Below are 26,665 nucleotides of genomic sequence, written 5' to 3'. Positions count from 1 at the left end.
CCCCCAACCTCCAAATCGATGATCAGAGAGCGCCACTCTCACGACTGGGTTACAAGCGCGCACTGATCAAGTCGGGAATTTATAATATAAATGAACCTAAAAAATAAAATTCAATTATAATATAAATGAACCTAAAAAATAAAATCGATGATCAGAGAGCGCCACTCTCACGACTGGGTTACAAGCGCGCAATGATCAAGTCGGGAATTTATAATATAAATGAACCTCCGGTTGCAAAGGGTGGTGACGTCAAAAGTCACGTGGCGTCGTCAGTCGATCCTCCCCAACCCCTGACTTAAAAAAAATAATTGTCGTTGGTGACAACCTGGGGCTCGAACCCCCAACCTCGAAATCGATGATCAGAGAGCGCCACTCTCACGACTGGGCTACAAGCGCGCACTGATCAAGTCGGGAATTTATAATATAAATGAACCTCCGGTTGCAAAGGGTGGTGACGTCAAAAGTCACGTGGCGTCGTCAGTCGGTCCTCCTCAACCCTGCTCTGACTAAAACAATAATTGTCGTTGGTGACAACCTGGGGCTCGAACCCCCAACCCCGAAATCGATGATCAGAGAGCGCCACTCTACCGACTGGGCTACTGGCTCGCACTCATCATGCAGGGATTTCATAATATATATAAACCTTTGGTTGGAAAGGGTGGTGACGTCAAAAGTCACGTGGCGTCGTCAGTCGATCCTCCCCAACCCTGACTAAAAAAAAAATTCTCGTTGGTGACAACCTGGGGCTCGAACCCCCAACCCCGAAATCGATGATCAGAGAGCGCCACTCTCACGACTGGGCTACTGGCTCGCACTTATCAAGCCAGGATTTCATAATATATATAACCCTTTGGTTGCAAAGGGTGGTGACGTCAAAAGTCACGTGGTGTCGTCAGTCGATCCTCCCCAACCCCTGACTTAAAAAAATAATTGTCGTTGGTGACAACCTGGGGCTCGAACCCCCACCCTCGAAATCGATGATCAGAGAGCGCCACTCTCACCACTGGGCTACAAGCGCGCACTGATCAAGTCGGGAATTTATAATATAAATGAACCTCCGGTTGCAAAGGGTGGTGACGTTAAAAGTCACGTGGCGTCGTCAGTCGGTCCTCCCCAACCCTGCTCTGACTAAAAAAATAATTATCGTTGGTGACAACCTGGGGCTCGAACCCCCAACCCCGAAATCGATGATCAGAGAGCGCCACTCTACCGACTGGGCTACTGGCTCGCACTTATAAAGCCGGGATTTCATAATATATATGAACCTTTAATTGCAAAGGGTGGTGACGTCAAAAGTCACGTGTGGTCGACAGTCGCTCCTCCCCAACCCCTGCTATGGCAAAAAACCCCAAAAAAATGTCGTTGGTGACAACCTGGGGCACGAACTCCCAACCCCGAAATCGATGATCAGAGAGCGCCACTCTCACGACTGGGCTACCGGCTCGCACTTATCAAGTCGGGAATTTATAATATATATAAACATCCTGTTGCAAAAGGTGGTAACGTCAAAAGTCACGTGGCGTCGTCAGTCGATCCTCCCCAACCCTGACAAAAAAAATAATTGTCGTTGGTGACAACCTGGGGCTCGAACCCTCAACCCCGAAATCGATGATCAGAGAGCGCCACTCTCACGACTGGGCTACTGGCTCGCACTTATCAAGCCAGGATTTCATAATATATATAAACCTTTGTTGCAAAGGGTGGTGACGTCAAAAGTCACGTGGTGTCGTCAGTCGATCCTCCCCAACCCTGCTCTACGAAAAAAATAATTCTCGTTAGTGACAACCTGGGGCTCGAACCCCCAACCCCGAAATCGATGTTCAGAGAGCGCCACTCTCACGACCGGGCTACTTGCTTGCACTTATCAAGCAGGTATTTCATAATATATATATAAACCTTTGGTTGCAAATGGTGGTGACGTCAAAAGTCACGTGGCGTCGTCAGTCGATCCTCCCCAACCCCTGCTCTGACGAAAAAAAATAATTGTCGTTGGTGACAACCTGGGGCTCGAACACCCAACCCCGAAATCGATGATCAGAGAGCGCCGCTCTCACGACTGGGCTACCAACTCGCACTTGTCAAGTCGGGAATTTAAATATATATAAACCTCCGGTTGGAAAAGGTGGTGACGTCAAAAGCCACGAGGCGTCGTCAGTCGATCCTCCCCACCCTGACTAACAAAATAATTTGTCGTTGGTGATGACCTGAGGTTCGAACCCCCAACCTCGAAATCGATGATCAGAGAGCGCCACTCTACCGACTGGGCTACTGGCTCGCACTTATAAAGCCGGGATTTCATAATATATATAAACCTTTAATTGCAAAGGGTGGTGACGTCAAAAGTCACGTGTGGTCGACAGTCGCTCCTCCCCAACCCCTGCTATGGCAAAAAAAAAAAACCAAAAAAATGTCGTTGGTGACAACCTGGGGCTCGAACCCCCAACCCCGAAATCATTGATCAGAGAGCGCCACTCTCACGACTGGGCTACCGGCTCGCACTTATCAAGTCGGGAATTTATAATATATATAAACATCTTGTTGCAAAAGGTGGTGACGTCAAAAGTCACGTGGCGTCGTCAGTCGATCCTCCCCAAACCCTGACGAAAAAAAATAATTGTCCTTGGTGACAACATGGGGCTCGAACCCCCAACCTCCAAATCGATGATCAGAGAGCGCCACTCTCACGACTGGGTTACAAGCGCGCAATGATCAAGTCGGGAATTTTATAATATAAATGAACCTCCGGTTGCAAAGGGTGGTGACGTCAAAAGTCACGTGGCGTCGTCAGTCGATCCTCCCCAACCCCTGACTTAAAAAAATAATTGTCGTTGGTGACAACCTGGGGCTCGAACCCCCAACCTCGAAATCGATGATCAGAGAGCGCCACTCTCACGACTGGGCTACAAGCGCGCACTGATCAAGTCGGGAATTTATAATATAAATGAACCTCCGGTTGCAAAGGGTGGTGACGTCAAAAGTCACGTGGCGTCGTCAGTCGGTCCTCCTCAACCCTGCTCTGACTAAAACAATAATTGTCGTTGGTGACAACCTGGGGCTCGAACCCCCAACCCCGAAATCGATGATCTGAGAGCGCCACTCTCACGACTGGGCTACTGGCTCGCACTTATCAAGCAGGGATTTCAAATATATATAAACCTTTGTTGCAAAGGGTGGTAACGTCAAAAGTCACGTGGCGTCGTCAGTCGATGCTCCCCAACCCCTGCTCTGACGAAAAAAAATAATTGTCGTTGGTGACAACCTGGGGCTCGAACCCCAACCCCGAAATCGATGATCAGAGAGCGCCACTCTCACGACTGGGCTACCAACTCGCACTTATCAAGTCGGGAATTCATAATATATATAACCTCCGGTTGGAAAAGGTGGTGACGTCAAAAGTCACGAGGCGTCGTCAGTCAATCCTCCCCAACCCTGACTAAAAAAAATAATTCTCGTCGTTGTGACAACCTGGGGCTCGAACCCTCAACCCCGAAATCGATGATCAGAGAGCGCCACTCTCACGACTGGGCTACTGGCTCGCACTTATCAGCAGGATTTCATAATATATATAAACCTTTGGTTGCAAAGGGTGGTGACGTCAAAAGTCACGTGGTGTCGTCCGTCGATCCTCCCCAACCCCTGCGAAAAAAATAATTCTCGTTAGTGACAACCTGGGGCTCGAACCCCCAACCCCGAAATCGATGATCAGAGAGCGCCACTCTCGCGACTGGGCTACCGGCTCGCACTTATCAAGTCGGGAATTTATATATATATAAACATCCTGTTGCAAAAGGTGGTGACGTCAAAAGTCACAAGGCGTCGTCAGTCGATCCTCCCCAACCTGACTAAAAAAATAATTGTCGTTGGTGACAACCTGGGGCTCGAACCCCAACCCCGAAATCGATGATCAGAGAGCCCCACTCTCACGACTTGGCTACTGGCTCGCACTTATCAAGCAGGGATTTCATAATATATATAAACCTTTGGTTGCAAAGGGTGGTGACGTCAAAAGTCACGAGGCGTCGTAAGTCGATCCTCCCGAACCCCTGCTCTGACGAAAAAAAATAATTGTCGTTGGTGACAACCTGAAGCTCGAACCCCCAACCCCGAAATCGATGATCAGAGAGCGCCACTCTCACGACTGGGCTACCAACTCGCACTTATCAAGTCGGGAATTTATAATATATATAAACCTCCGGTTGGAAAGGTGGTGACGTCAAAGGTCACGAGGCGTCGTCAGTCGATCCTCCCCAACCCTGCACTTATCAAGCAGGGATTTCATAATATATATAAACCTTTGGTTGCAAAGGGTGGTGACGTCAAAAGTCACGTGGTGTCGTCCGTCGATCCTCCCCAACCCCTGCTCCGACGAAAAAAATAATTCTCGTTAGTGACAACCTGGGGCTCGAACCCCCAACCCCGAAATCGATGATCAGAGAGCGCCACTCTCGCGACTGGGCTACGGCTCGCACTTATCAAGTCGGGAATTTATAATATATATAACATCCTGTTGCAAAGGTGGTGACGTCAAAAGTCACAAGGCGTCGTCAGTCGATCCTCCCCAAGCCTGACTAAAAAATAATTGTCGTTGGTGACAACCTGGGGCTCGAACCCCCAACCCGAAATCGATGATCAGAGAGCCCCACTCTCACGACTGGGCTACTGGCTCGCACTTATCAAGCAGGGATTTCATAATATATATAAACCTTTGGTTGCAAAGGGTGGTGACGTCAAAAGTCATTGGCGTCGTAGTCGATCCTCCCGAACCCCTGCTCTGACGAAAAAAAAATAATTGTCGTTGGTGACAACCTGAAGCTCGAACCCCCAACCCCGAAATCGATGATCAGAGAGCGCCACTCTCACGACTGGGCTACCAACTCGCACTTATCAAGTCGGTAATTTATAATATATATAAACCTCCGGTTGGAAAAGGTGGTGACGTCAAAGGTCACGAGGCGTCGTCAGTCGATCCTCCCCAACCCTGACTAAAAAAAATAATTGTCGTTGGTGACAACCTGGGGCTCGAACCCTCAACCCCGAAATCGATGATCAGAGAGCGCCACTCTCACGACTGGGCTACTGGCTCGCCCTTATCAAGCAGGGATTTCAAAATATATATAAACCTTTGGTTGCAAAGGCTGGTACGTCAAAAGTCACGTGGCGTCGTAAGTCGATGCTCCCCAACCCCTGCTCTGACGAAAAAAAAATAATTGTCGTTGGTGACAACCTGGGGCTCGAACCCCCAACCCCGAAATCGATGTTCAGAGAGCGCCACTCTCACGACTGGGCTACAAGCGCGCACTGATCAAGTCGGGAATTTATAATATATATAAACCTTTGGTTGCAAAGGGTGGTGACGTCAAAAGTCACGTGGCGTCGTAACGTCGATCCTCCCGAACCCCTGCTCTGACGAAAAAAATAATTGTCGTTGGTGACAACCTGAAGCTCGAACCCCCAACCCCGAAATCGATGATCAGAGAGCGCCACTCTCACGACTGGGCTACTGGCTCGCACTTATCAGCCAGGATTTCATAATATATATAAACCTTTGGTTGCAAAGGGTGGTGACGTCAAAAGTCACGTGGTGTCGTCAGTCGATCCTCCCCAACCCCTGCTCTGACGAAAAAAAATAATTGTCGTTGGTCACAACCTGAATCCCGAACCCCCAGCCCCGAAATCGATGTTCAGAGAGCGCCACTCTCACGACTGGGCTACAAGCGCGCACTGATCAAGTCGGGAATTTATAATATAAATGAACCTCCGGTTGCAAAGGGTGGTGACGTCAAAAGTCACGTGGCGTCGTCAGTCGGTCCTCCCCAACACTGCTCTGACTAAAAAAATTATTGTCGTTGGTGACAACCTGGGGCTCGAACCCTCAACCCCGAAATCGATGATCAGAGAGCGCCACTCTCACGACTGGGCTACTGGCTCGCACTTATCAAGCCAGGATTTCATAATATATATAAACCTTTGGTTGCAAAGGGTGGTGACGTCAAAAGTCACGTGGTGTCATCAGTCGATCCTCCCCAACCCCTGCTCTGTCGAAAAAAATAATTGTCGTTGGTGACAACCTGAAGCTCGAACCGCCAACCCCGAAATCGATGATCTGAGAGCGCCACTCTACCGACTGGGCTACTGGCTCGCACTTATCAAGCCGGGATTTCATAATATATATAAACCTTTGGTTGCAAAGGGTGGTGACGTCAAAAGTAACGTGTCGTCGACAGTCGCTTCTCCCTAACCCTGCTATGGCAAAAAAAAACAAAAAAAATTCGTTGGTGACAACCTGGGGCTCGAACCCCCAACCCCGAAATCGATGATCAGAGAGCGCCACTCTCACGACTGGGCTACCAACTCGCACTTATCAAGTCGGGAATTTATAATATATATAAACCTCCGGTTGGAAAAGGTGGTGACGTCAAAAGTCACGTGGCGTCGTCAGTCGATCCTCCCCAACCCTGACTAAAAAAAAATAATTCTCGTTGGTGACAACCTGGGGCTCGAACCCTCAACCCCGAAATCGATGATCAGAGAGCGCCACTCTCACGACTGGGCTACCAACTCGCACTTATCAAGTCGGGAATTTATAATATATATAAACCTCCGGTTGGAAAAGGTGGTGACGTCAAAAGTCACGTGGCGTCGTCAGTCGATCCTCCCCAACCCTGACTAAAAAAAAATAATTCTCGTTGGTGACAACCTGGGGCTCGAACCCTCAACCCCGAAATCGATGATCAAAGAGCGCCACTCTCACGACTGGGCTACTGGCTCGCACTTATCAAGCCAGGATTTCATAATATATATAAACCTTTGGTTGCAAAGGGTGGTGACGTCAAAAGTCACGTGGTGTCGTCAGTCGATCCTCCCCAACCCCTGCTTTGGCAAAAAAAACAAAAAAATGTCGTTGTTGACAACCTGGGGCTCGAACCCCCAACCCCGAAATCGATGATCTGAGAGCGCCACTCTCACGACTGGGCTACTGGCTCGCACTTATCAAGCAGGGATTTCAAAATATAAATAAACCTTTGGTTGCAAAGGGTGGTAACGTCAAAAGTCACGTGGCGTCGTCAGTCGATGCTCCCCAACCCCTGCTCTGACGAAAAAAAATAATTGTCGTTGGTGACAACCTGGGGCTCGAACCCCCAACCCCGAAATCGATGATCAGAGAGCGCCACTCTCACGACTGGGCTACCAACTCGCACTTATCAAGTCGGGAATTCATAATATATATAAACCTCCGGTTGGAAAAGGTGGTGACGTCAAAAGTCACGAGGCGTCGTCAGTCAATCCTCCCCAACCCTGACTAAAAAAAATAATTCTCGTTGGTGACAACCTGGGGCTCGAACCCTCAACCCCGAAATCGATGATCAAAGAGCGCCACTCTCACGACTGGGCTACTGGCTCGCACTTATCAAGCCAGGATTTCATAATATATATAAACCTTTGGTTGCAAAGGGTGGTGACGTCAAAAGTCACGTGGTGTCGTCCGTCGATCCTCCCCAACCCCTGCTCCTACGAAAAAAATAATTCTCGTTAGTGACAACCTGGGGCTCGAACCCCCAACCCCGAAATCGATGATCAGAGAGCGCCACTCTCACGACTGGGCTACTGGCTCGCACTTATCAAGCCAGGATTTCATAATATATATAAACCTTTGGTTGCAAAGGGTGGTGACGTCAAAAGTCACGTGGTGTCGTCCGTCGATCCTCCCCAACCCCTGCTCCTACGAAAAAAATAATTCTCGTTAGTGACAACCTGGGGCTCGAACCCCCAACCCCGAAATCGATGATCAGAGAGCGCCACTCTCGCGACTGGGCTACCGGCTCGCACTTATCAAGTCGGGAATTTATAATATATATAAACATCCTGTTGGAAAAGGTGGTGACGTCAAAAGTCACAAGGCGTCGTCAGTCGATCCTCCCCAAGCCTGACTAAAAAAATAATTGTCGTTGGTGACAACCTGGGGCTCGAACCCCCAACCCCGAAATCGATGATCAGAGAGCCCCACTCTCACGACTTGGCTACTGGCTCGCACTTATCAAGCAGGGATTTCATAATATATATAAACCTTTGGTTGCAAAGGGTGGTGACGTCAAAAGTCACGAGGCGTCGTAAGTCGATCCTCCCGAACCCCTGCTCTGACGAAAAAAAAATAATTGTCGTTGGTGACAACCTGAAGCTCGAACCCCCAACCCCGAAATCGATGATCAGAGAGCGCCACTCTCACGACTGGGCTACCAACTCGCACTTATCAAGTCGGGAATTTATAATATATATAAACCCCCGGTTGGAAAAGGTGGTGACGTCAAAAGTCACGAGGCGTCGTCAGTCGATCCTCCCCAACCCTGACTAAAAAAAATAATTCTCGTTGGTGACAACCTGGGGCTCGAACCCTCAACCCCGAAATCGATGATCAGAGAGCGCCACTCTCACGACTGGGCTACTGGCTCGCCCTTATCAAGCCAGGATTTCATAATATATATAAACCTTTGGTTGCAAAGGGTGGTGACGTCAAAAGTCACGTGGTGTCGTCAGTCGATCCTCCCCAACGAAAAAAAATAATTGTCGTTAGTGACAACCTGGGGCTCGAACCCCCAACCCCGAAATCGATGTTCAGAGAGCGCCACTCTCACGACTGGGCTACTGGCTACTTATCAAGCCGGGATTTCATAATATATAAAACCTTTGGTTGCAAAGGGTGGTGACGTCAAAAGTCACGTGTCGTCGACAGTCGCTCCTCCCCAACCCCTGCTATGGCAAAAAAAAAAAAAAAATGTCGTTGGTGACAACCTGGGGCTCGAACCCCCAACCCCGAAATCGATGGTCAGAGAGCGCCACTCTCACGACTGGGCTACCAACTCGCACTTATCAAGCCGGTAATTTATAATATATTTAAACCTCCGGTTGCAAAAGGTGGTGACGTCAAAAGTCACGTGGCGTCGTCAGCCGATCCTCCCCAACCCCTGCTCTGACGAAAAAAATAATGGTCGTTGGTGACAACCTGGGGCTCGAACCCCCAACTCCAAAATTTATGATTAGACAGCGCCACTGTAACGACTGGGCTACCGGCTCTCACTTATCAAACCGGGAATTTAAAATATATATAAACCTCCGGTTGCAAAGGGTGGTGACTTTAAAAGTCACGTGTCGTCGTCAGTCGCCCCTCCCCACCCCCTGCTCTGACGGAAAAAATAAATGGTGTTGGTGACAACGTGGGGCTCGAACCCCCAACCTGATGATCAGACAGCGCCACTCTACCGACTGGGTTACCGGCTCTCACTTATCATACCGGGAATTTAAAATATATATAAACCTCGGTTGCAAAGGGTAATGACGTCAAAAGTCAAGTGTCGTTGTCAGTTGCCCCTCCCCAATCTGAAGAAAAAAATATAAATGTTGTTGGGGACAACCGGGGGCTCGAACCCCCAACCACGAGATTGATTTTCAGAGAGCGCAACTCTACCGACTGGGCTACCGTCTCGCACTTATCAAACCAGGAATTTATAATATATATAAACCTTCGGTTGCAAAGGGTGGTGACTTCAAAAGTCACGTGTCGTCGTCAGTCGCTCCTCCCCAACCCCTCCGACAAAAAAAATGTTGGTGACATATATATTAACCTACTGTTGCAAAGCTTACCAACATCAAAAGTTACTTGTTTGTAGGCTTCACTTCAACCCCTCCCCTCCCCCTCTGTGAGGAAAAAATATATATAAATGTCAGTGTTGACAACCTGGGGCTCGAACCTCCAACCCCAAGATTGATGATCTGATAACAGCACTCGATGGACTGGGCTACCGTTTCGCACGTACAAAGCAGGGAATTTATAATACATACTGTATAAACCGTCGGTTGTAAAATGTGGTGACGTCAAAAGTCACGTGTCGTCGTCAGTCGCCCACACACCCTCTGCTCTGACGAAAAACAAAGTGTGGATGGTGACAACCTGGGGCTCGAACCTCCAACCCCAAGATTGATGATTTGAGAACTGCGCTCTACCGACTGGGCTACCGTATCGCACATACCAATCAGGAAATTTATAATAAACTAGTGCAGGGCCAGTCGAAAACGTGCGTGTTCGGAAGGGGCAGTTGAGAACTGCAGCTCGTACAAATAACGCACATTATTCAATGGTGTGAACGCACACTCGCAAGTTAAACTAACAAAATGTCGTCACCCCCCCTGGCACTGATATGTACCCCTACTGGACAGTATGGTATCGCCCGACAACTGTAGGGCGTAGTTGTAGGGCGATACAATTTTGTATTAGAATTGCTCAGTCGACCGCCTACATACAGTGCAGTGATGGTTGTTCAGTTGACTACAAAATGCATGTGCCCGTGCATGCCACTCACGTATATGTACGTACGAAGACATGGTATGCAGTGCTTATCGCCCTACAATGTGCCCGTCATTTTTGCAGAACCCGTCAAAAAAATGCACCTGTTCGTTAGGGGCAATTTCAAAATGCTCATATCATGCAAACAACGCACACGATTGAATTGTGTTGTTTTCACAGGTTAAACTCACACTCATAGGTTGAACGCACTTTATACTTGTCGCCAGGCCATCCCCGGCACTGATATTCACCAATACGCCCGTGCAGCTACTCACCTACGTGAGTAAGGTTGCTCAATCCACCGCCTACAATAGTGGTTCAATCGACTGCAAATGCACGTGCCCGTGCAGTCATCACGTACGGAAACATATGGTACGCAGTGCTATTCACCCATACTGGACAATGGTATCGCCCTACAATGCACGTGCGCGTGCCCGTCCTTTTTGCATTGTTTGCGTCATATTGAGCACGCACGCTCTTGCTTTAACATGACGTAAACAATTTAAAAGAACATCAGTGCGCGGAGTTCTAGGCTATATTCTGGCGCGTTTGCCTCAGAAAATACTGCTTTTTTACAGCTTTTTCGACAACCGCTGGTCCAAACCACTTCAAACTTGGCACTGCACATTCTGCTGTCCCGAGCAATACACCCGCCGATTTTCAACTCCATACGGTGCACGGTTCTGGAGATAATCGGCGGACAGACAGACAGACAGACAGACGGACAGACAGACAGAGATTCCTTGAATTGTAGTATAGATATAAACCCCTGCTTGCAAAGGGTGGTGACGTCAAAAGTCACGTGGAGTTTTCAGTCCCCTTCACCCTCATTGACCAAAAAAATATTGTCGATGGTGACAACATGGGCCTCGAACCACCAACCCCAAGATTGATGATTTGAGAGCGGCACTCTACCGACTGGGCTAACGGCTCGCACATACCAAACAGGGAATGTATAATAAATTTTTAAAAAGCCAGTTGCAAAGGGTGCTGACGTCGAAAGTAACGTGTAGTCTTCACCCCTCCCCCTCCCCCTTCCCCCCTTTATGAGGGAATAAAATGATTTTGGTGAAAACCTGGCACTCGAACCTCCAACCCGAAGATTGATGATCTGATAACGGTACTCTACAAACTGGGATACCGTCTAGCACATACCAAGCCGGAAATTTATATTATATACACCTCCGGTTGCAAAGGAAGGTGGCGTCAAAAGTAACGTGTCGTTCGCACCCCCCCCCCCCCCCCATCCCCGCTCTGACAAAAAAAAAGAGTCGTTGGTGACAACCTGGGGCTCGAACCTCCAACCCCAAGATTGATGATCTCGTCACAACTCTGTCTCTGAGACCTGGCTGAGGCCTGTTTTAAATAATTTTGTGCCCGAATCCATAACTTTTCAGACTAGGCCGGTAGGCCCGGATGTCATGCCAAAAAATACTGTCCGGTGCCAATAATACTGCATCGTATGGCCTGCTTGCGGTCAGCTTTAAAGACGTCACGAATGAAATAGTTTTTCATCTCATTTTCTTTTTAAATTTTGTTTCAACTGTAAATTGTTGTGTCTGATATTATAGGTTTTTCCCGGCCAATTTCCTAAAATGTTTATTCACTTCTGAAAATTTGTCGTTCCTTTTTCGTCTGAATTTGAATGCACGTCTTTTATCCGGCATTTCAATTCAACGAAAGTTCAATCGTTTTCATTCTCCATGCCGATGCGTTTGATTTTGAGAAACAGACGGCCAATTATACGTTGCCTGTGCATTCATTTACGCGACAAGTCGACCGTTGAGACAACTCGACTCGGGACAAGTCGACCGTTGAGACAACTCGACCGTTGAGACAAGTCGACCGTTGAGACAACTCGACTCGGGACAACTCGACCTTTGAGACAGCTCGACTTCATGGAAATGTATACACGTGGAGCGGAAAAAGTTGCAAAAATCTGTGGCAGGACCGGTCCCGAGCGCGGCGCGGGCATACTCGATGCACAGAGGGCGATCCGATCCGGTGGCCGTCGCGTTGGGCCGGCGCGCCCTGCCCGCGAGGATCGGGCCCGGCCCGGCACGCGGGCATTCAACCGGCGCGGCAAGTGGGCGCACAGGCCCGGCAAAAACAATCACGCTGCGCTATATCGGCTCTGTTATATGCAACAAAAAAACCTCAGCCGCCGTCAAAAATCCCCGGTACTATCCCCAAAACTAGGCCCAAAAACATGCGAGGCGACTTGTCTCAACGGTCGACTTGTCTTTCCATTTATCGCACATACGGTCGAGTTGTCTCAGCGGTCGAGTTGTCTCAACGGTCGACTTGTCCCGAGTCGAGTTGTCTCAACGGTCGACTTGTCTGACCCCCCCCCCCCTTGATTTCAGGTACAGCTAATTTGATGGATGGTTAAAGGGAAAATACAACATTTGCAAATATCAAAAAATAAAACTACCAAATCATTTGGAAATACCTTGCTGGACTGTTAGTGAATGACAGTGTAAAGCATCCTGTAAAATCATGGCACCTGGTATACTGTCATTTTCAAGAAAAGTGGTATTTTTGTATCAATTTCCAACGCTGATCGGCCGATCAGCGTTGGAAACAACTGGCTTTTTTTTCAAATACTGGCCCCAATTGACCATCGCACTTGTTTGCAATCGATTACAAACCTATGAACGGGTACGAGCCAGCTAGACTGGTTCCCTGACCTTACAATTCCCCAATGTATGTATGTAAACTGCTCTGTTTCTTCTTATATGGAGTCAGGGAACCAGACTACAGGAAAATGATCGTTTTTCTTGGTTTTTATAGCATTTTCGAACCCAAAACCTCAAAAAAGTCAGTGTAACTATATTTGCTATATATTTCCAACCCCCCAATTCCATCCATTTCTGAAAATTACAGCAAAAGCAAATGATGTATATTCCCTTTAATGAAAAAGAAATCCCTAATTGATTCAGGTACCGATTGCATTAAGCTAAAAGTGAACTAGAATGGTGAATGTTTGAAATCGCCCGCTAAAGGCGAAATAGAAGTTTTGTAAACGAATACGAATGGACACAAACGAAAGGCGCTGCTCAATCAGTTGATTTTATTGATTGAACTGAAATGGAATCGAACGTTTGGAAACGAAACGCGTGTTCGGAGCGATACTCAAATCCAGGCGAAAATGAATGACCGATTTTCAGAAGTGAACACTTTAGGAAATTGGCCGGGAAAACTCAATTTGTTTGAATTGATATTTCTGACATTTAAACTCACATCCGGCCGTGTGTTTTCGTGTCAGATCACGCGTGGATGATAATAGTGGTACGTGTACTTATTATTCCTCTGGCTGCTAAAGAACGGATTCTCTAACATTTTGAGCGCATTGTTATGCAGTATTTGGCAAGAAAATGGAAAACCGTCCGACGCCCCAGTTTTAGTCAGATGGGTTATGGTTTGGCAAGACTATACTTGATGCTTTCTGGGGAATCAGTAAATGCGCGGAACTTTACTTTTAGGATCTTTCATATGTCCTCATAATAATCCAGTCATAATGCTTCAGAAAATGTTCTTTAAAGGGTATGTATTAAGTTAGTAGAATTCCCAAAATTTACTTTTCAAAAAATGAAAAAAATTAACAATATTCAACGAAAAGGAATAACTATATTACACGGCAATTATTTACATTTATGCAAATCAGGCACCCTCCCTGAAATAATTTCAGGTGTCACCCTTTCTAAATATCTTCTGTAGGGCTATAAGAATCTATCTGCCAAGTTTGGTCCTGCCTTTGGACCAGTCGCTGACTATCGTGTCCAAATTTGGATCTAAGCTACTTGACTATTTAACAAGGTTATTGACAAATTGGGGAACCGCCAACATAGGACTGCATAGCTCAGTTGGTAGAGCACCGGAACGATAATCCGGAGGTTGCAGGTTCAGACCCCGCAGGCCTCGACCCTCGACTCGACTGCTCAGCTCCCGATCCGACCACGATCTCCACGGCCGCTCACCCCAAGTTTACAAGTTTAACGGTCGACCAAAATAGCGCCCTCCTTTGGTTCACACTCTCACTGTGAATGTGACGTCATCTATGGGCCAACGTGAGCTAAGATTACGTGGCAGCGGACTTGCTGTGTTGGAAATCGTGTGTAAATTGCCGATTTTTACCCTAAATTCTGGCTTTACGAACGAGTACAGAGGAACCTATTTGAAGTGTCCTGATTTTTGTCCCTACAACGTCTGAAGTCTCACTCGAAAAAGCGGAAAGAAAGCACTACAAAATGGGACTTTCGATATCAAATCTCTTCAATAGATTTTTCGGCAAGAAAAATATGCGGATATTAATGGGTAAGCATAAAGCCTAAGGCCGGGTACTGAGGCCTACCTGATTAGAAACCCTTGAAAATCACAGTGTTTCAACATGTTCAAGAAGTTAATTAATTTCCAACTTCGCCATTATTACTATGTTTTAAAGATGAAGGCTTAGCTTTGATTTAAGATAGTGGATATTTTGCCGGAGGTAATGACGGCAAACTAACGTTTACTAAGGGTTTGCCGGCGGCAATCCATATCAACAGAGGGCGCTGTACTCTTTAAGATAGGGCTGAATTATATCATGTATTAAATTCCCATCAAAGTTGTGTAGCACAATCGGTGCAGTGGTTAAGCAGTAACTCTGGTGAGTGGGATGTCCCGAGTTCGAATCCCGATCCCCGCCACAATTTGAAGGGTTTTTTTCCCATCCCCAAATAAATAAGAATATTCTTCTTTTATTATTTTAATATGTCTCAAACATTATATTGCAGAGTATTACTTTTTCTTTTTCAGATTTGTGGCTCTGGAGGATTTTTTTTTAAAGGGAAATAAAGTCCGAAATTAAAAAATGGTCTGATTCCCATCTTGTATAGTCGGACTCCCTATTATCGCGGCATCCCTATTATCGCAGCATGGGAAATTTCTCTTTTTACAGTGTCAAAACTCCTTCAAGTGGCGATTTTTATCCAGTTCACCAGTCATCAAGGATTTTCTACCGAGTTGTATAAAAAGGACGATTAAAAAATGTTGTGTCTTTCGGGACTTTTAACGATTTTAATAAATATTAACGTTTTCCAAAACTTGCAAAATTTTCCCTCACCGTGTCTGCTAAAAGGTACCGTTTATATTTTAACATAAATCTTTAATTGCGCTCTGTCCATGAAAGTTCCATTGTCTGGTTCCCATTCTTCAGCTGCAAATGTAAAATGAAGTCGAACGACGATATTTGCAGCGCGAAATCGTAACAACTTTTATGGGATCAAAATAAGCACCGCGCGTATGCGAAAATAAAACGGCACACCGTGTAAAGTGAATGGCGCCCTCAATCGCCGATCAGTAGACTTGCCTCAGGGATTTGTGTTCTCCTTTCGGGGGAAGGGCAGGGTCTTAAGAAATCATCCTGCAGACATTTTGTCTTTAATCAACTTAAACGTTACAGGGAAAATATCAGACTTTATTCAGGGGGTGTTTTGGTCAAACATAAACTATGAACAAAAAAGTTCGGATCATTATAAAAACCACTTCCCGCATACCGCGATAATAGGGAGTCCACCTCCGTTTGCACACGCCGCGCATGTCTATTTTCACAGGCATCGTACACGGAATAAAAAGGCCACCCGTCAGATTTGTTTATATTAATTTAAAAAGGAGGAGTTATACTACACATAAGACAGGACAATTCTGGAAGGTTAGTGGGCAATCTCTATTCCGAATGAGAAATGTGACAAGTACCGCGATAATACAGCGTTCCATCCTACATACAGAAATACAACGATAATATTGGCATGGAGCATGGAGTGCATATCCGGCTGCCTTGATTTAAAAGGTAAAGGTGTGAACATAAAAAGTGCAATCAAACTTGTCAAACATTGTGAATGTCAAACAAGTCAACATTTCGTGAAATGGGCGATCGTGTACTAGTGTAGGGCCCCTGTTTAGTTTCGATCAAATTAGAGTTTGGCCTACTTAAGTTAAGGATGGTTTTATCATTTCCAACAACTTTCAACCTAAAGCGGATTTCGCTCAGTAAAGACTCCTTTTTTTTGTAATTTTGAACAGTTTCTTGGGATAGAACTTATGGCGATCGTGAAGTGTAGGGCCCCTGTTTTGTTTTGATCAAATTAGAGTCAAAAATGTTTTTTGTTGCTCAAAAATCACCTTTACAATCAAAAACAGACTTTTCTCAATTCTAATGACACCCGTTTTGCAATTTTGAACAGATTCTTGGGGTAGAATTCACGATTTTCCTGCGCGGTTTGTGCCTTGTGATTCAGCGCGCCGTGCATGCTCACAGTACATCCCGCGGTAAACGCCATCTTTATTTTCGGGTTGCGTGTTGTCGCCGCGCTGTCATCGTCATTTTACCCCCAAATTTCCCTAAAAAAATCAAAACCCTGCCCTCTATCTATGACATCCTACCTGTTTATTGAGAATGTCGCCAACTAGTTTGGTAGGTCCAATAATTTTAAAGTGGATTTTGTTCCCTTATAGTAACCGGGCCCTACACTACACAATCGCCGAACTTATAACAGTTTTCGTACGCGGTTTACTGTTGGCCGTTGGCGCTGTGCGATTCAGCGCGATATTGCGCATTCATAGTACATCGTGGTGATTGCCATCTATATTTTCGTGTTTCGTTTTGTGATTATCATCGTCATTTTATCCCCAAATATTTATGGTGTTTTTTTTCTTTTTAACAAATTTATCCAATTGATTCTAGTAATTATTTATTGTGTATTTCTATTCCAGTTGGACTGTCATTATCATTGTCATTTTATCCCCAAATATTTATGGTGTTTTTTTTCTTTTTAACAAATTTATCTAATTGATTCTAGTAATTATTTATTGTGTATTTCTATTCCAGTTGGACTTGATGCTGCAGGGAAGACCACAATTCTTTACAAACTCAAACTCGGAGAAATAGTCACAACGATACCCACCATTGGTGAGTATAGCAACACATACAGGTTGCTTTTTTAATTTCCATTTCCAACAAGTAGTTTGTAAGATGTGAAGTTAGGCCTGAAAAACAACAACAAAATGTCTCCAGGTATTAGGGCTGTCCCCAAAAAACCCAGAATATTTGATCAGCAATGGAATATTCGAATAGCTTTTTACCAATTTGAATATTAGAAAGACCCCCCCCCCCAAAAAAAAAACAACAACACAAGATCTGTGATGTTATTTTAATCGTAAAGTTCGGCACTTTATTGTCAGAAATAACTTGTTTGTCGATGGCGGTTCATCCTTTTGGCAGTTTGAAGCCCTTGACAGTAATAAAATACTTGGGAAAGATTTCCATATACGAAGTTCACTAATTTTCCTCTGTATTGACTAAGGGGCCGTTCACAATTATCAACATTTTCACAAGTGTACAAAGCGTACACTTTTTCAAGACCCCCCCCCTCCCCCCTAAAAGTGTACGAAAAAAATTTTGATTTTTTTCACACAAGTCTATATACATGTAGACACTTGCATGTGACTTCGTCGAACAGCTTTTCACGGTCTGCATTCCGCTGTAGTTAAAAACATGCAGTGGATACGGACTGTACATGTACATACAGTACATTTTCATGTATGTGTGTAGGACAATGCCGCGCATGCTGTACACAAAACGTTCATGGGATGCAATGCGGGGCCTGGCGCGGGGCGCGACTGGCTCGGCAAGTGCTCGATCGGCATCGGTTGTGGCTGACGGCTGTGGCGACGGGCGAGAAAACATATCGACATTTAAAAAAAAAAAAAAGTGTACGGCGGCCATGAACCCCCCCCCCCAGCGTACGGTTTGTACGCTCGTGAAAATGTTGATAATTGTGAACGGCCCCTAACAAGCCCTCAGATAGCAATTTCATGTCATCAAAGTCAATTTGAGCAGTGAGAAAATACAAGCATTTTCTTAGAAAACACTTAGAATTTTTCAGTCCAATCTCATAGGGTTTGTACACAGGGTGTTGAGTGAACTTCGTATATGGAAATCTTTCCAATACTTGGTGCAAAACACTCCAGTGGCCCATAGCACCAGGCATGCAACTTGTCCTCGGATCAGCTGATTTCCTCGTTTGTCACTTCACACTTACGCCATTAAAATTGAAAAACACTTTACAAAGTCTTGTAAACATTGGAGTTTCCTCCTTTTTTTTGGTTACTTCTAAGTTGCATGCCTGTAACATGGCTCGCTGCACAAAAATTTTATCCGACGCGATTTGCGCCCAACTTAGTTGCAGCTGGCATGTGAAAACTTGATTGGCAAGTTTGAATTATCGAATACTAAAATTTCAATTTGAAAATGGACAGTCCTACCAAGAATGTGCAAAAAGCACTTTGAATTAAATTAGAGTTGATTCCCCTTACAAATAGAATTGATCGAATATTTCGATAAATCAAACCGACCAATGACTTTAGTATTATTTTTATTATCATTATTATTATTATTATTAATTTCTGGTCTGAAACCAACGATTGCCAGCACTGTAGCTTGCAAGCCTGAAGAAACCTGTAGAGAGATGACAATGAGAAGAAATTACAGTTTTAGAGGTGGGAGGAAATTGGCCCAGGCCGGATTCGAACCCGGGTCACAGCGCTGGAAGGCGAGGAAAGTACCGCAATGCCAACCTGACTCCCCATGTAAATACAATGTAATTAATTATGGTATAGGTGGTGCTAATTGATTGATTAAACTTTTTGGCCATCCCTCTGCGCAGGTTTTAATGTTGAATCAGTGGAATACAAGAACATCAATTTCACTGTCTGGGACGTTGGCGGCCAAGACAAAATCCGACCACTCTGGAGACACTACTTCACAAACACGCAGGTACACCCACTCTTGTTTTACTATCCTCCTGAGGACAATGCTTTGTGTTTTCCTTTGCCCCTGTAATATAACAATCTCCCTTAGACTAAGCACACACACCGACTACAGAGGACCGTTTTGAACAAAAGACCCAACTCCCGAGGACTGAAAGGATCTGTGTTCTCCCTCTGTGTGTCTGTCCTCGAGGGTTGTGAAGAACAAGTACATCGTTACGTATGCACGAGAGCGGTCCATTCACAGCCAATGACAGCGTGTGTAGGTTTTTGCAAGGCCTTGGCATCTCTGTGTGTTTTTTGGCTTTGGGAGATTCTAGGCATGTCACTTGGGGAAACCATGGTTCAGTATGGACTCTGTGCACCAACAGTAGAGGGCGCTTTTCAATCACGTTCCAGAGCCCAGGGGACGGGACACACAGCAAGCACTGGATCATGTGCGTGATGCGCGAAGTGTGCGAGACTAATGTACTCTCTGAATGTGCGTCAGTCCATCGTGAGCGCAAGGTGTCGTCAGCAGTGCGTTCGAATGTCCCTCCCAGTGGTCTGTACAACTCTCCCTTTGTGACCGTTGAGGGGGTACTTGTGCACGGAGCCCATATTCCCATATAACCAAGTCCTTATTAAAATATGAAGTCAAAATTAAGTGTATTTCCTTTGGTTATGACATTGAAGGCTTCTAACTGAGCCTTTAGCCAAAGCTGGAGATAAAAGCCCCCTTCTTTTGTCAGAAAGGCCTTTAGATGTGTATTTCTTTGTCTTTCATAGACCAACTACTTTAAACATTTAGTAATGAGAGGTCCTTTGAGCTAAAGCTGGATCCTGGAGCCAAAGCTGGAGATAAAAGCCGGGATTTCAAAAACTTCTATAGATGTGTATTTCTTTGTCTTTCATAGGCCGACTACTTTTAGAATTTAGTAATGAGAAGTGGTAATTTTGGGGAGATATTGAGCATATTTTTTGAATGATTTAAAAAAAAAATTGAGTATTTTTTTTGAAATCATGATTTTAATCAATGATTTCAATTAAATGATTAAAATCAAACAATCTTGCTGTTGAGTTATGTCTCTTTCTGACTGTGTTTTGATATTAAGTACTAAATTCTCAAATGCTGCAAGAGCTTGCAAGAAAGTAAAATCTGGGGGAAGAAAGTAAAATAGTGGGTGGAAGAACCACTGCAGTTCTGAATCTATTAGAAAATTTAGGCATGAATAATGGTGATTTAAGTTTGGTAAATTTGTAATACCATGAAGTAATGCATTAATTTTCTTTTAAATTCTCCCAGGGATTAATCTTTGTAGTTGACAGCAACGACAAGGAAAGGATCGAAGAGGCAAAAGCAGAACTTAGCAAAATGGTGAGGGACGTCTTTCCACTATTACTCCCATCCCTTTACTAAAATGTTGTCTCTCATTTTTGTAGCTGGTGCAAGAAACAGTCAATAAAACCAATTTTTGGGAGTCGCATGTCAAATCCGTACATTAAATTAGAAAGTACTTCAGTACAATATTTGAGCACACTTTCTTTGTATTTGGAGCAATGTACTCAGTGGCAAAGTGTTCAGTGTCACTCAGTATTTTTTATCCTTTTGGCCTATGTGTTATGCGAGAACCTCCAAAAGCAGACAGCCCAACTGCTGAAGACTTTCTCAGGTGAAGGGTTGGGGAGTGTTATTTGATATGCTGTGTGAAAGGTTTCCCATACAAGAGATTAAATTTGCACAAGTAACCTGCAGTAGTGCGTGGCAGACGGCCCAACTGCTTACCCACACGAAAGCCTCTGAAGGATTATGAAGGACACAGTAGTACTGAAACAGAGGGTTACTGTGAAGGATTCTGCAGTTTGTGTGTGCACAAACTCCATTGGCAGACGTGTGGAGGCAAAACCTTAAAGGGCCACAATTCATGCGATGGCATTTTGCGCAGGGAAAACGTAAATTCAATATGGATTTTGCCCTTCACTGACCTAAATTCAGGAACATTGTATACTCGGTGTTTGCCGAGGGTTTGCAAGAACAAAAATTCACCAACTCGACCACTGAGCTAGCCTCAGTTAATGAGCCGATCCACCCGGCAAGCCCACTGAAAGAGTGGCAATGTCTGCACCAGTAGACAGGAGGGCGTGGTTTCCATTCCCTCTTTGAATAAGCTTCTGAATTTTGTCTTGCAAACCCGCGGTCAACACCGAGTATACAGTGTTGATGGATTTTTAACAGTTTAAGCAAATTTTTTTTGTACCGAGTTTTGTTAACTACACGAAAACAAAGGAATGTCCACATAGCGTATGTAAAACAAACACGAGTGTGTTGGCGGAGAGCAAAAACCAAACTTGAAGTTTTGAAGAGTAAATTTTGTGTGTGTTTATTCGTGCAGTTGGATGAGGATGAGCTCAAGGACGCCATCTTGCTTGTGTTTGCCAACAAACAGGACTTGCCAAGCGCAATTTCCGTCAGCGAGGTGACAGACAAGCTAGGATTGAACAACCTGAGGAACAAAAAGGTCGGTGCTTTGGTTCCTTTATTATTAGGTATATCTCTGCGTACAGAAACAGGACAAGGGTTGAATATGTAGAAATAGGCCAGTTGGTCTGGGACAGTGCCCAGATTAACCAGTTCACGCCGGAATTATTTTTGACAAGAAAGGAACAAGGCGCGGGATTTATTTTCACTCAACCTCAAGCCAGGCAGGTTGAAGCCATCACCCTTGGGCAGCACACTCATATTTCCGGCCTCGCTTGCTGCGAGCGGGTCGCTGACGGATGTTTCCGGCCTCGCTCCCTGCTTGTTTGTCTGTCTTCCGTTCTGAATACCGCAAAACTTCTGCATGTATACACGGCCTCCAGCGCGAACTGGTTAACAGTATTTTAGTTTGAAAACCTGCTGAATGCAACAACATGCAGTAGTTGTCAGAATGACAAGCCTGCCCAGTGAAGTGAGATCCATCAGGTCAAAAGTCTCATGGCTGGAAAATGCCTCAGAGTCTGTGGTCACCAACTGCAGCAGGATACAACAGCAACATTGTTTGATGGGACTAGCTAGCTCTCATTGCTTCAGAATTGCAGTTTATGCACCAAGGTTGAAGGCTCAGTACAGCAAGGTCCCACAGAAGTTTAGACCTGATGCACTGTGTTGCGTTTGGCAGGGTTACGGTTAAACAATTCTGTTAACTTTCTGATCAAATATGTTCTTGTGTTAAAATATTTGTATATATATATAGTCAGATATTTACAGTACTGTGGAAACACTAATTCATTTCAAGGATTTTACTTTGTCTGCAACAACATTCTTAAATCTTAGGTTTTGTCCTTCACCGATGTATAAACACTGTGTACTCAGTGTGTTACCTCCTGGGTGAAAGTTGGGACTCGAACCCATGACCTCCTGCTTTCTAGTGCAGACGTCTTACCACTCGACTACCGAGCTTGCGGGATCGGTTGGCTGGTTTGAATCTAATGTACATGTAGCAGTGGGTACCGCTATAATCTATTCATAAGAACAACATTGTTATCTTAAATTTTCATCCATACTTTCGTTTTTGTTTTTCTCTTATCATGACAACAGTGGTACGTCCAAGCAGCATGCGCGACGCAAGGCACCGGACTCTACGAGGGTCTAGACTGGTTATCGGAAGAGCTGGCTAAGGCGTTCACTTAAACTCTTGTCTCTGCTTTATGTCTCACGTGTCCTGTCCTCGAGTGTGACTTATCTGTGTAGAGCTCACCTATGTACAAAATGTTTTCATTCTTTGGGGCCTTCAAATGTTTTGTTTGTTTGAGTGTGTGCGTCAGTGCTAATGTTGATTTTGTTATCATTAACCCTAACTCCCTAGCGTGATTTACTAGGAACCATACCCATCCTGGCAAATTCCAACACCATATGGGAAACTGCACACATATTTTTGACTTTGATTCTTGAGGTGTGCCAACCCAATGTAAAAGACTGTCAGTTTAGGGGTACTGCACCCATCCCGACAGATTCCAACAAAACATGCCGTTGGGTTTTGATGGGTTGAGTTCTGTTAGGGTTAACGGGCAGGCTCCGTGCACGACTCCAAGATCGTGAGGTTAATGCATCAAAATCACTCTTTAGCAAGGGTGCTTGAGTAAGGGGGAATTTATTGCTGTGCACAACAGTCATCCGCATACTCAATCTGCTCACCATTTCCGTGCAGTTTTCTTGGTTTTGAGTCGCGCAAACACTGGTTTGCGCTTCACGTGCTACCTGTGCCATGACAAGCTCCCTCGCTTGTCTCTCACAGGCCACATACCGCCCTCTACAGATGCTGCCTGGAGAGTATGAGTTGAGTAACGTGTCCAAAAAGCATTAATTTGCAGTAAACAGCCGCAATGTAATTTGCATCACAGAAGGCAACGGTTATCATCAATAGTAATCATCAGATACAATTGTTGCTGTCTGAAAGTTTTGCTACCCTTGTTACTGCATGACCTCATCCAGACGCGAAAATCTGAAAGGGTAACAAAGTCAATATTTTTTTAATTGCGTACAGATACTCAAAACAAAGCAAGGAAAATTGTTAATTTTCTTTCTTTCTTGATTTTTTGTTTAGTGGGAGTCGGTCACAATTGTAATATCAGATTTAAAATGACCATATGTATGGGTTGATATTTTGATTTGGCTTAAACTGTAGATTTGTGCCTCTAATCCCCAAAACAGACACCCAATTGTCAATGGTAACGCCTTTCAAAACAGCAAAGCTTTACTCTTTCTTATTGGTGTCAATCTTAGGTTGAGAACCACCTCCTGAAGTCTTGTAAATTCTCAGTTTCTCAGAATTTGAACCAAGAAGTATCCTGAACCCTCCAAAATCCACCACTGTGTAGGAATCCAATGGCACACTCTTTGTACCTACCAAGTTTCAAGGGGCATCAAGCCCCATGTAAAGTAATACATGTAGTAGCTTGGCTCTGCCTTCCCCAATCCTACACAATTCTCCACTGTGCAGGAACCCAGTGGCACACTCTTTGTACCTACTAAGTTTCAAAGGCAAAGTCACTGGTCTCCACCTTCCTCAATCCTACATAATCCTCTGTGCAGGAACCCAGTGGCACACTCTCATACCAAGTTTCAAGGGGCATCAAGCCCCATGTAAAGTAATAGTTGCTGGGCTCTACCTTCCTCAATCCAAAATCCTCTGTGCAGGAACCCAGTGGCACCTCTTTGTACCTACCAAGTTTCAAGGGGCATCAAGCCCCATGTAAAGTAATAGTCGCTGGGCTCTACCTTCCTCAATCCTACATAATCCTCTGTGCAGGAACCCAGTGGCACACTCTAATACCAAGTTTCAAGGGGCATCAAACCCCATGTAAAGTAATAGTGGCTGGGCTCTACCTTCCTCAATCCAAAATCCTCTGTGCAGGAACCCAGTGGCACCTCTTTGTACCTACCAAGTTTCAAGGGGCATCAAGCCCCATGTAAAGTAATAGTAGCTGGGATCCACCTTCCTCAATCCTACAAAATCCTACAGGATGTTCCAGAGGATTTTGTCGATTTGTGAGGGTCTCAGCTTTAGGAGCGGTGAATGTTTAATGGCGCGATCAAATTATATAGGGGGCGTTACACGCCCCGAAACTGTAAGATATATTACTCAGGCATGCAACTGTAAATTCACCAAAAAAGAGGAAATTCCTAAATTCAGAAGACTTTGTACAGTGATTTTCAATTTTGAATGGTAGAAATGAGAATAAAAAAAAAAGAGGAAATCAGCTGATCCGAGGAAAAGTTGCATGCCTGATTACTCTAGCTATTCATGTTGGCTTACTGTTCAGTAGTGTAGTAAAGCATGGTTTATTTTTTATTTTTTGGTCGTCTTGTTTATTTTAATATCTAGATGTTGGAAACTTTTCATGTGTATCATGCCACAGGGGCGGTTTTTGAAGTTACTTGTATTTATTGTATACTAAAGGAATCATTTGCTTACAAGATTTCTGTTTATTTTTTTTTGGGGGGGGGGGATATTGTTTTGTTCTCGTGTACAAATGTATTTCTTTATGATTGCTAGCTCCCAATCCATCACAAAATAAGTTGGTTTGTCGTTGCGCTTTTGTCGTTTAAGTGCTTAATCCCAAGTGTTTTTAACGTCATGTTCAGTCTTTCCCGCATCAAATTCCTTGGCACCAAAACAACTTCATTTCAGTCTCTCCCACTCCTATATATGCACCCCCCCCCCCTCCATTTGGGTTGTGAAGAATACCATGAAGAATTGAAGATGATGCGCAACGGAATTCCAGTGTTGTTGTAAAAGGCCCAAAACCTCTTGGAAGATCGACAATTTTTTATTGAAAATTTCCATAAACATTTAAATTACCCACTGTTGCAATTATTGGGGTACCAATTCTGAGGCTGTACAAAAGTGGTCATGTACATTGAATTTTGCAGCATTCTTATCTTTCAAAAAAGATCTATATATTGTATGGTGTATGTACGAACACTAGGTTGTAACAACGTATCGTTTGTTTTGGTTAAAAAAGAAAAAAAGAGTAGGCAAGGCTGAAAAAAAGGTTGTTCACAGAGCACACAATTTTTTTTTCATTTGCAATTGATTCAGAATGGTTATTTACTGGAAGTCTTTTCATTTCCTCTGGTCTACACAGTTGACTGGCGTTAGCTAATTCAGTGGCATGATGGGGTAATCCTATACAATAGCACTGCCCGATTCACACAAGTGACAGTGAGTTTAGTCAGTCAGTCAGTGAAATGAGTACAGAAATATGGCCCCTAGGACCAGTACAATTTCCAAGGTAGTCGACACGGTCAAATTAATCTACATTTCAAAAAAATTGAAATGTGGTGTCCGATTTTTTTTTTTTTAAATATGTTTGTAGCTCCCTTTTTTCTTGTCTTGTTCAAGGGAATAGTAATTCTTGTACTTTACTCAGTGCACGTCTTTATGAAATGTATAAATAAAAGCTTTATTGGTTGTTTTTTTTTGGAAAATTTGTAGTAAATGTAGTTGTCACTGTGTACAGTATGCATGAAAACTTAGTCAATTTTACTGGCGTTCATGGAAGGACTTCAGTATTTTAAGAGGCGGCGGTTGTGTAAAACTTTTCGATATGGTTTGTATTTTGGACAACAAATTTTACCCATCCCATCTTTGTCATGTTGTACATTCCATTTTGGGAAAACCAGACAACCGTAAACACGAAACGGCAGTGGTGCATTTTCCATTATATTCCCCCTTCAAAATATTGTCTGCAGTTATTCCACAATCTCCAAATTCTTTCTTGAAAATATTTCACGCCAATGTGCCCTTCCCTTTGTTTATGTAAAAAAAACACACGGTAAAAGCTGTAGATATAAGCTAAAACTGGTAAAAAATAAAAGTGTGCTCATTTAAGTATGTTGCACCAAAAATACTTCACGTCATAAAGTTCGAGTTTTTACAGATAGTAGCCATGTCAGGAAAGAGCATTTATGTCAGTGGCTGCAGCTATTTCATGTACCTAATCTGTGGTAAAACCTGTAGCCACAGCCATTAAGTACCCATTTTAGATAAAGCCTGT

At 44.5% G+C, this 26,665-nt stretch overlaps 1 protein-coding gene and 1 long non-coding RNA gene across 2 annotated transcripts; one reads left to right on the top strand and one right to left on the bottom strand.

Annotated features, from left to right (window-relative positions):
- Positions 1-14,372: 14,372 nt before the first annotated feature.
- Positions 14,373-23,678, top strand: LOC119726741 (ADP-ribosylation factor 4-like). The gene is made up of 6 exons (XM_038198574.1): positions 14,373-14,653; positions 17,205-17,285; positions 19,042-19,151; positions 20,430-20,501; positions 21,517-21,642; positions 22,704-23,678. Exons 1-6 carry the CDS (start codon positions 14,587-14,589, stop codon positions 22,794-22,796), a joined length of 549 nt encoding a protein of 182 aa, XP_038054502.1. The 5' UTR covers positions 14,373-14,586; the 3' UTR covers positions 22,797-23,678.
- Positions 23,679-23,809: 131 nt separating this feature from the next.
- LOC119726742 lies at positions 23,810-25,674 on the bottom strand. The gene is made up of 2 exons (XR_005270855.1): positions 24,492-25,674; positions 23,810-24,383 (listed from the first exon to the last, which is right to left on the bottom strand). It is a non-coding gene; the product is annotated as an uncharacterized LOC119726742 (long non-coding RNA).
- Positions 25,675-26,665: the final 991 nt, after the last annotated feature.

Source organism: Patiria miniata, unplaced genomic scaffold (assembly GCF_015706575.1).
Source record: "Patiria miniata isolate m_02_andy unplaced genomic scaffold, ASM1570657v1 HiC_scaffold_2, whole genome shotgun sequence".
Taxonomy (NCBI): domain Eukaryota; kingdom Metazoa; phylum Echinodermata; class Asteroidea; order Valvatida; family Asterinidae; genus Patiria; species Patiria miniata.
The sequence above is the reverse complement of the archived record's forward strand: the minus strand, read 5'-3'. Positions and strand labels throughout refer to the sequence as shown.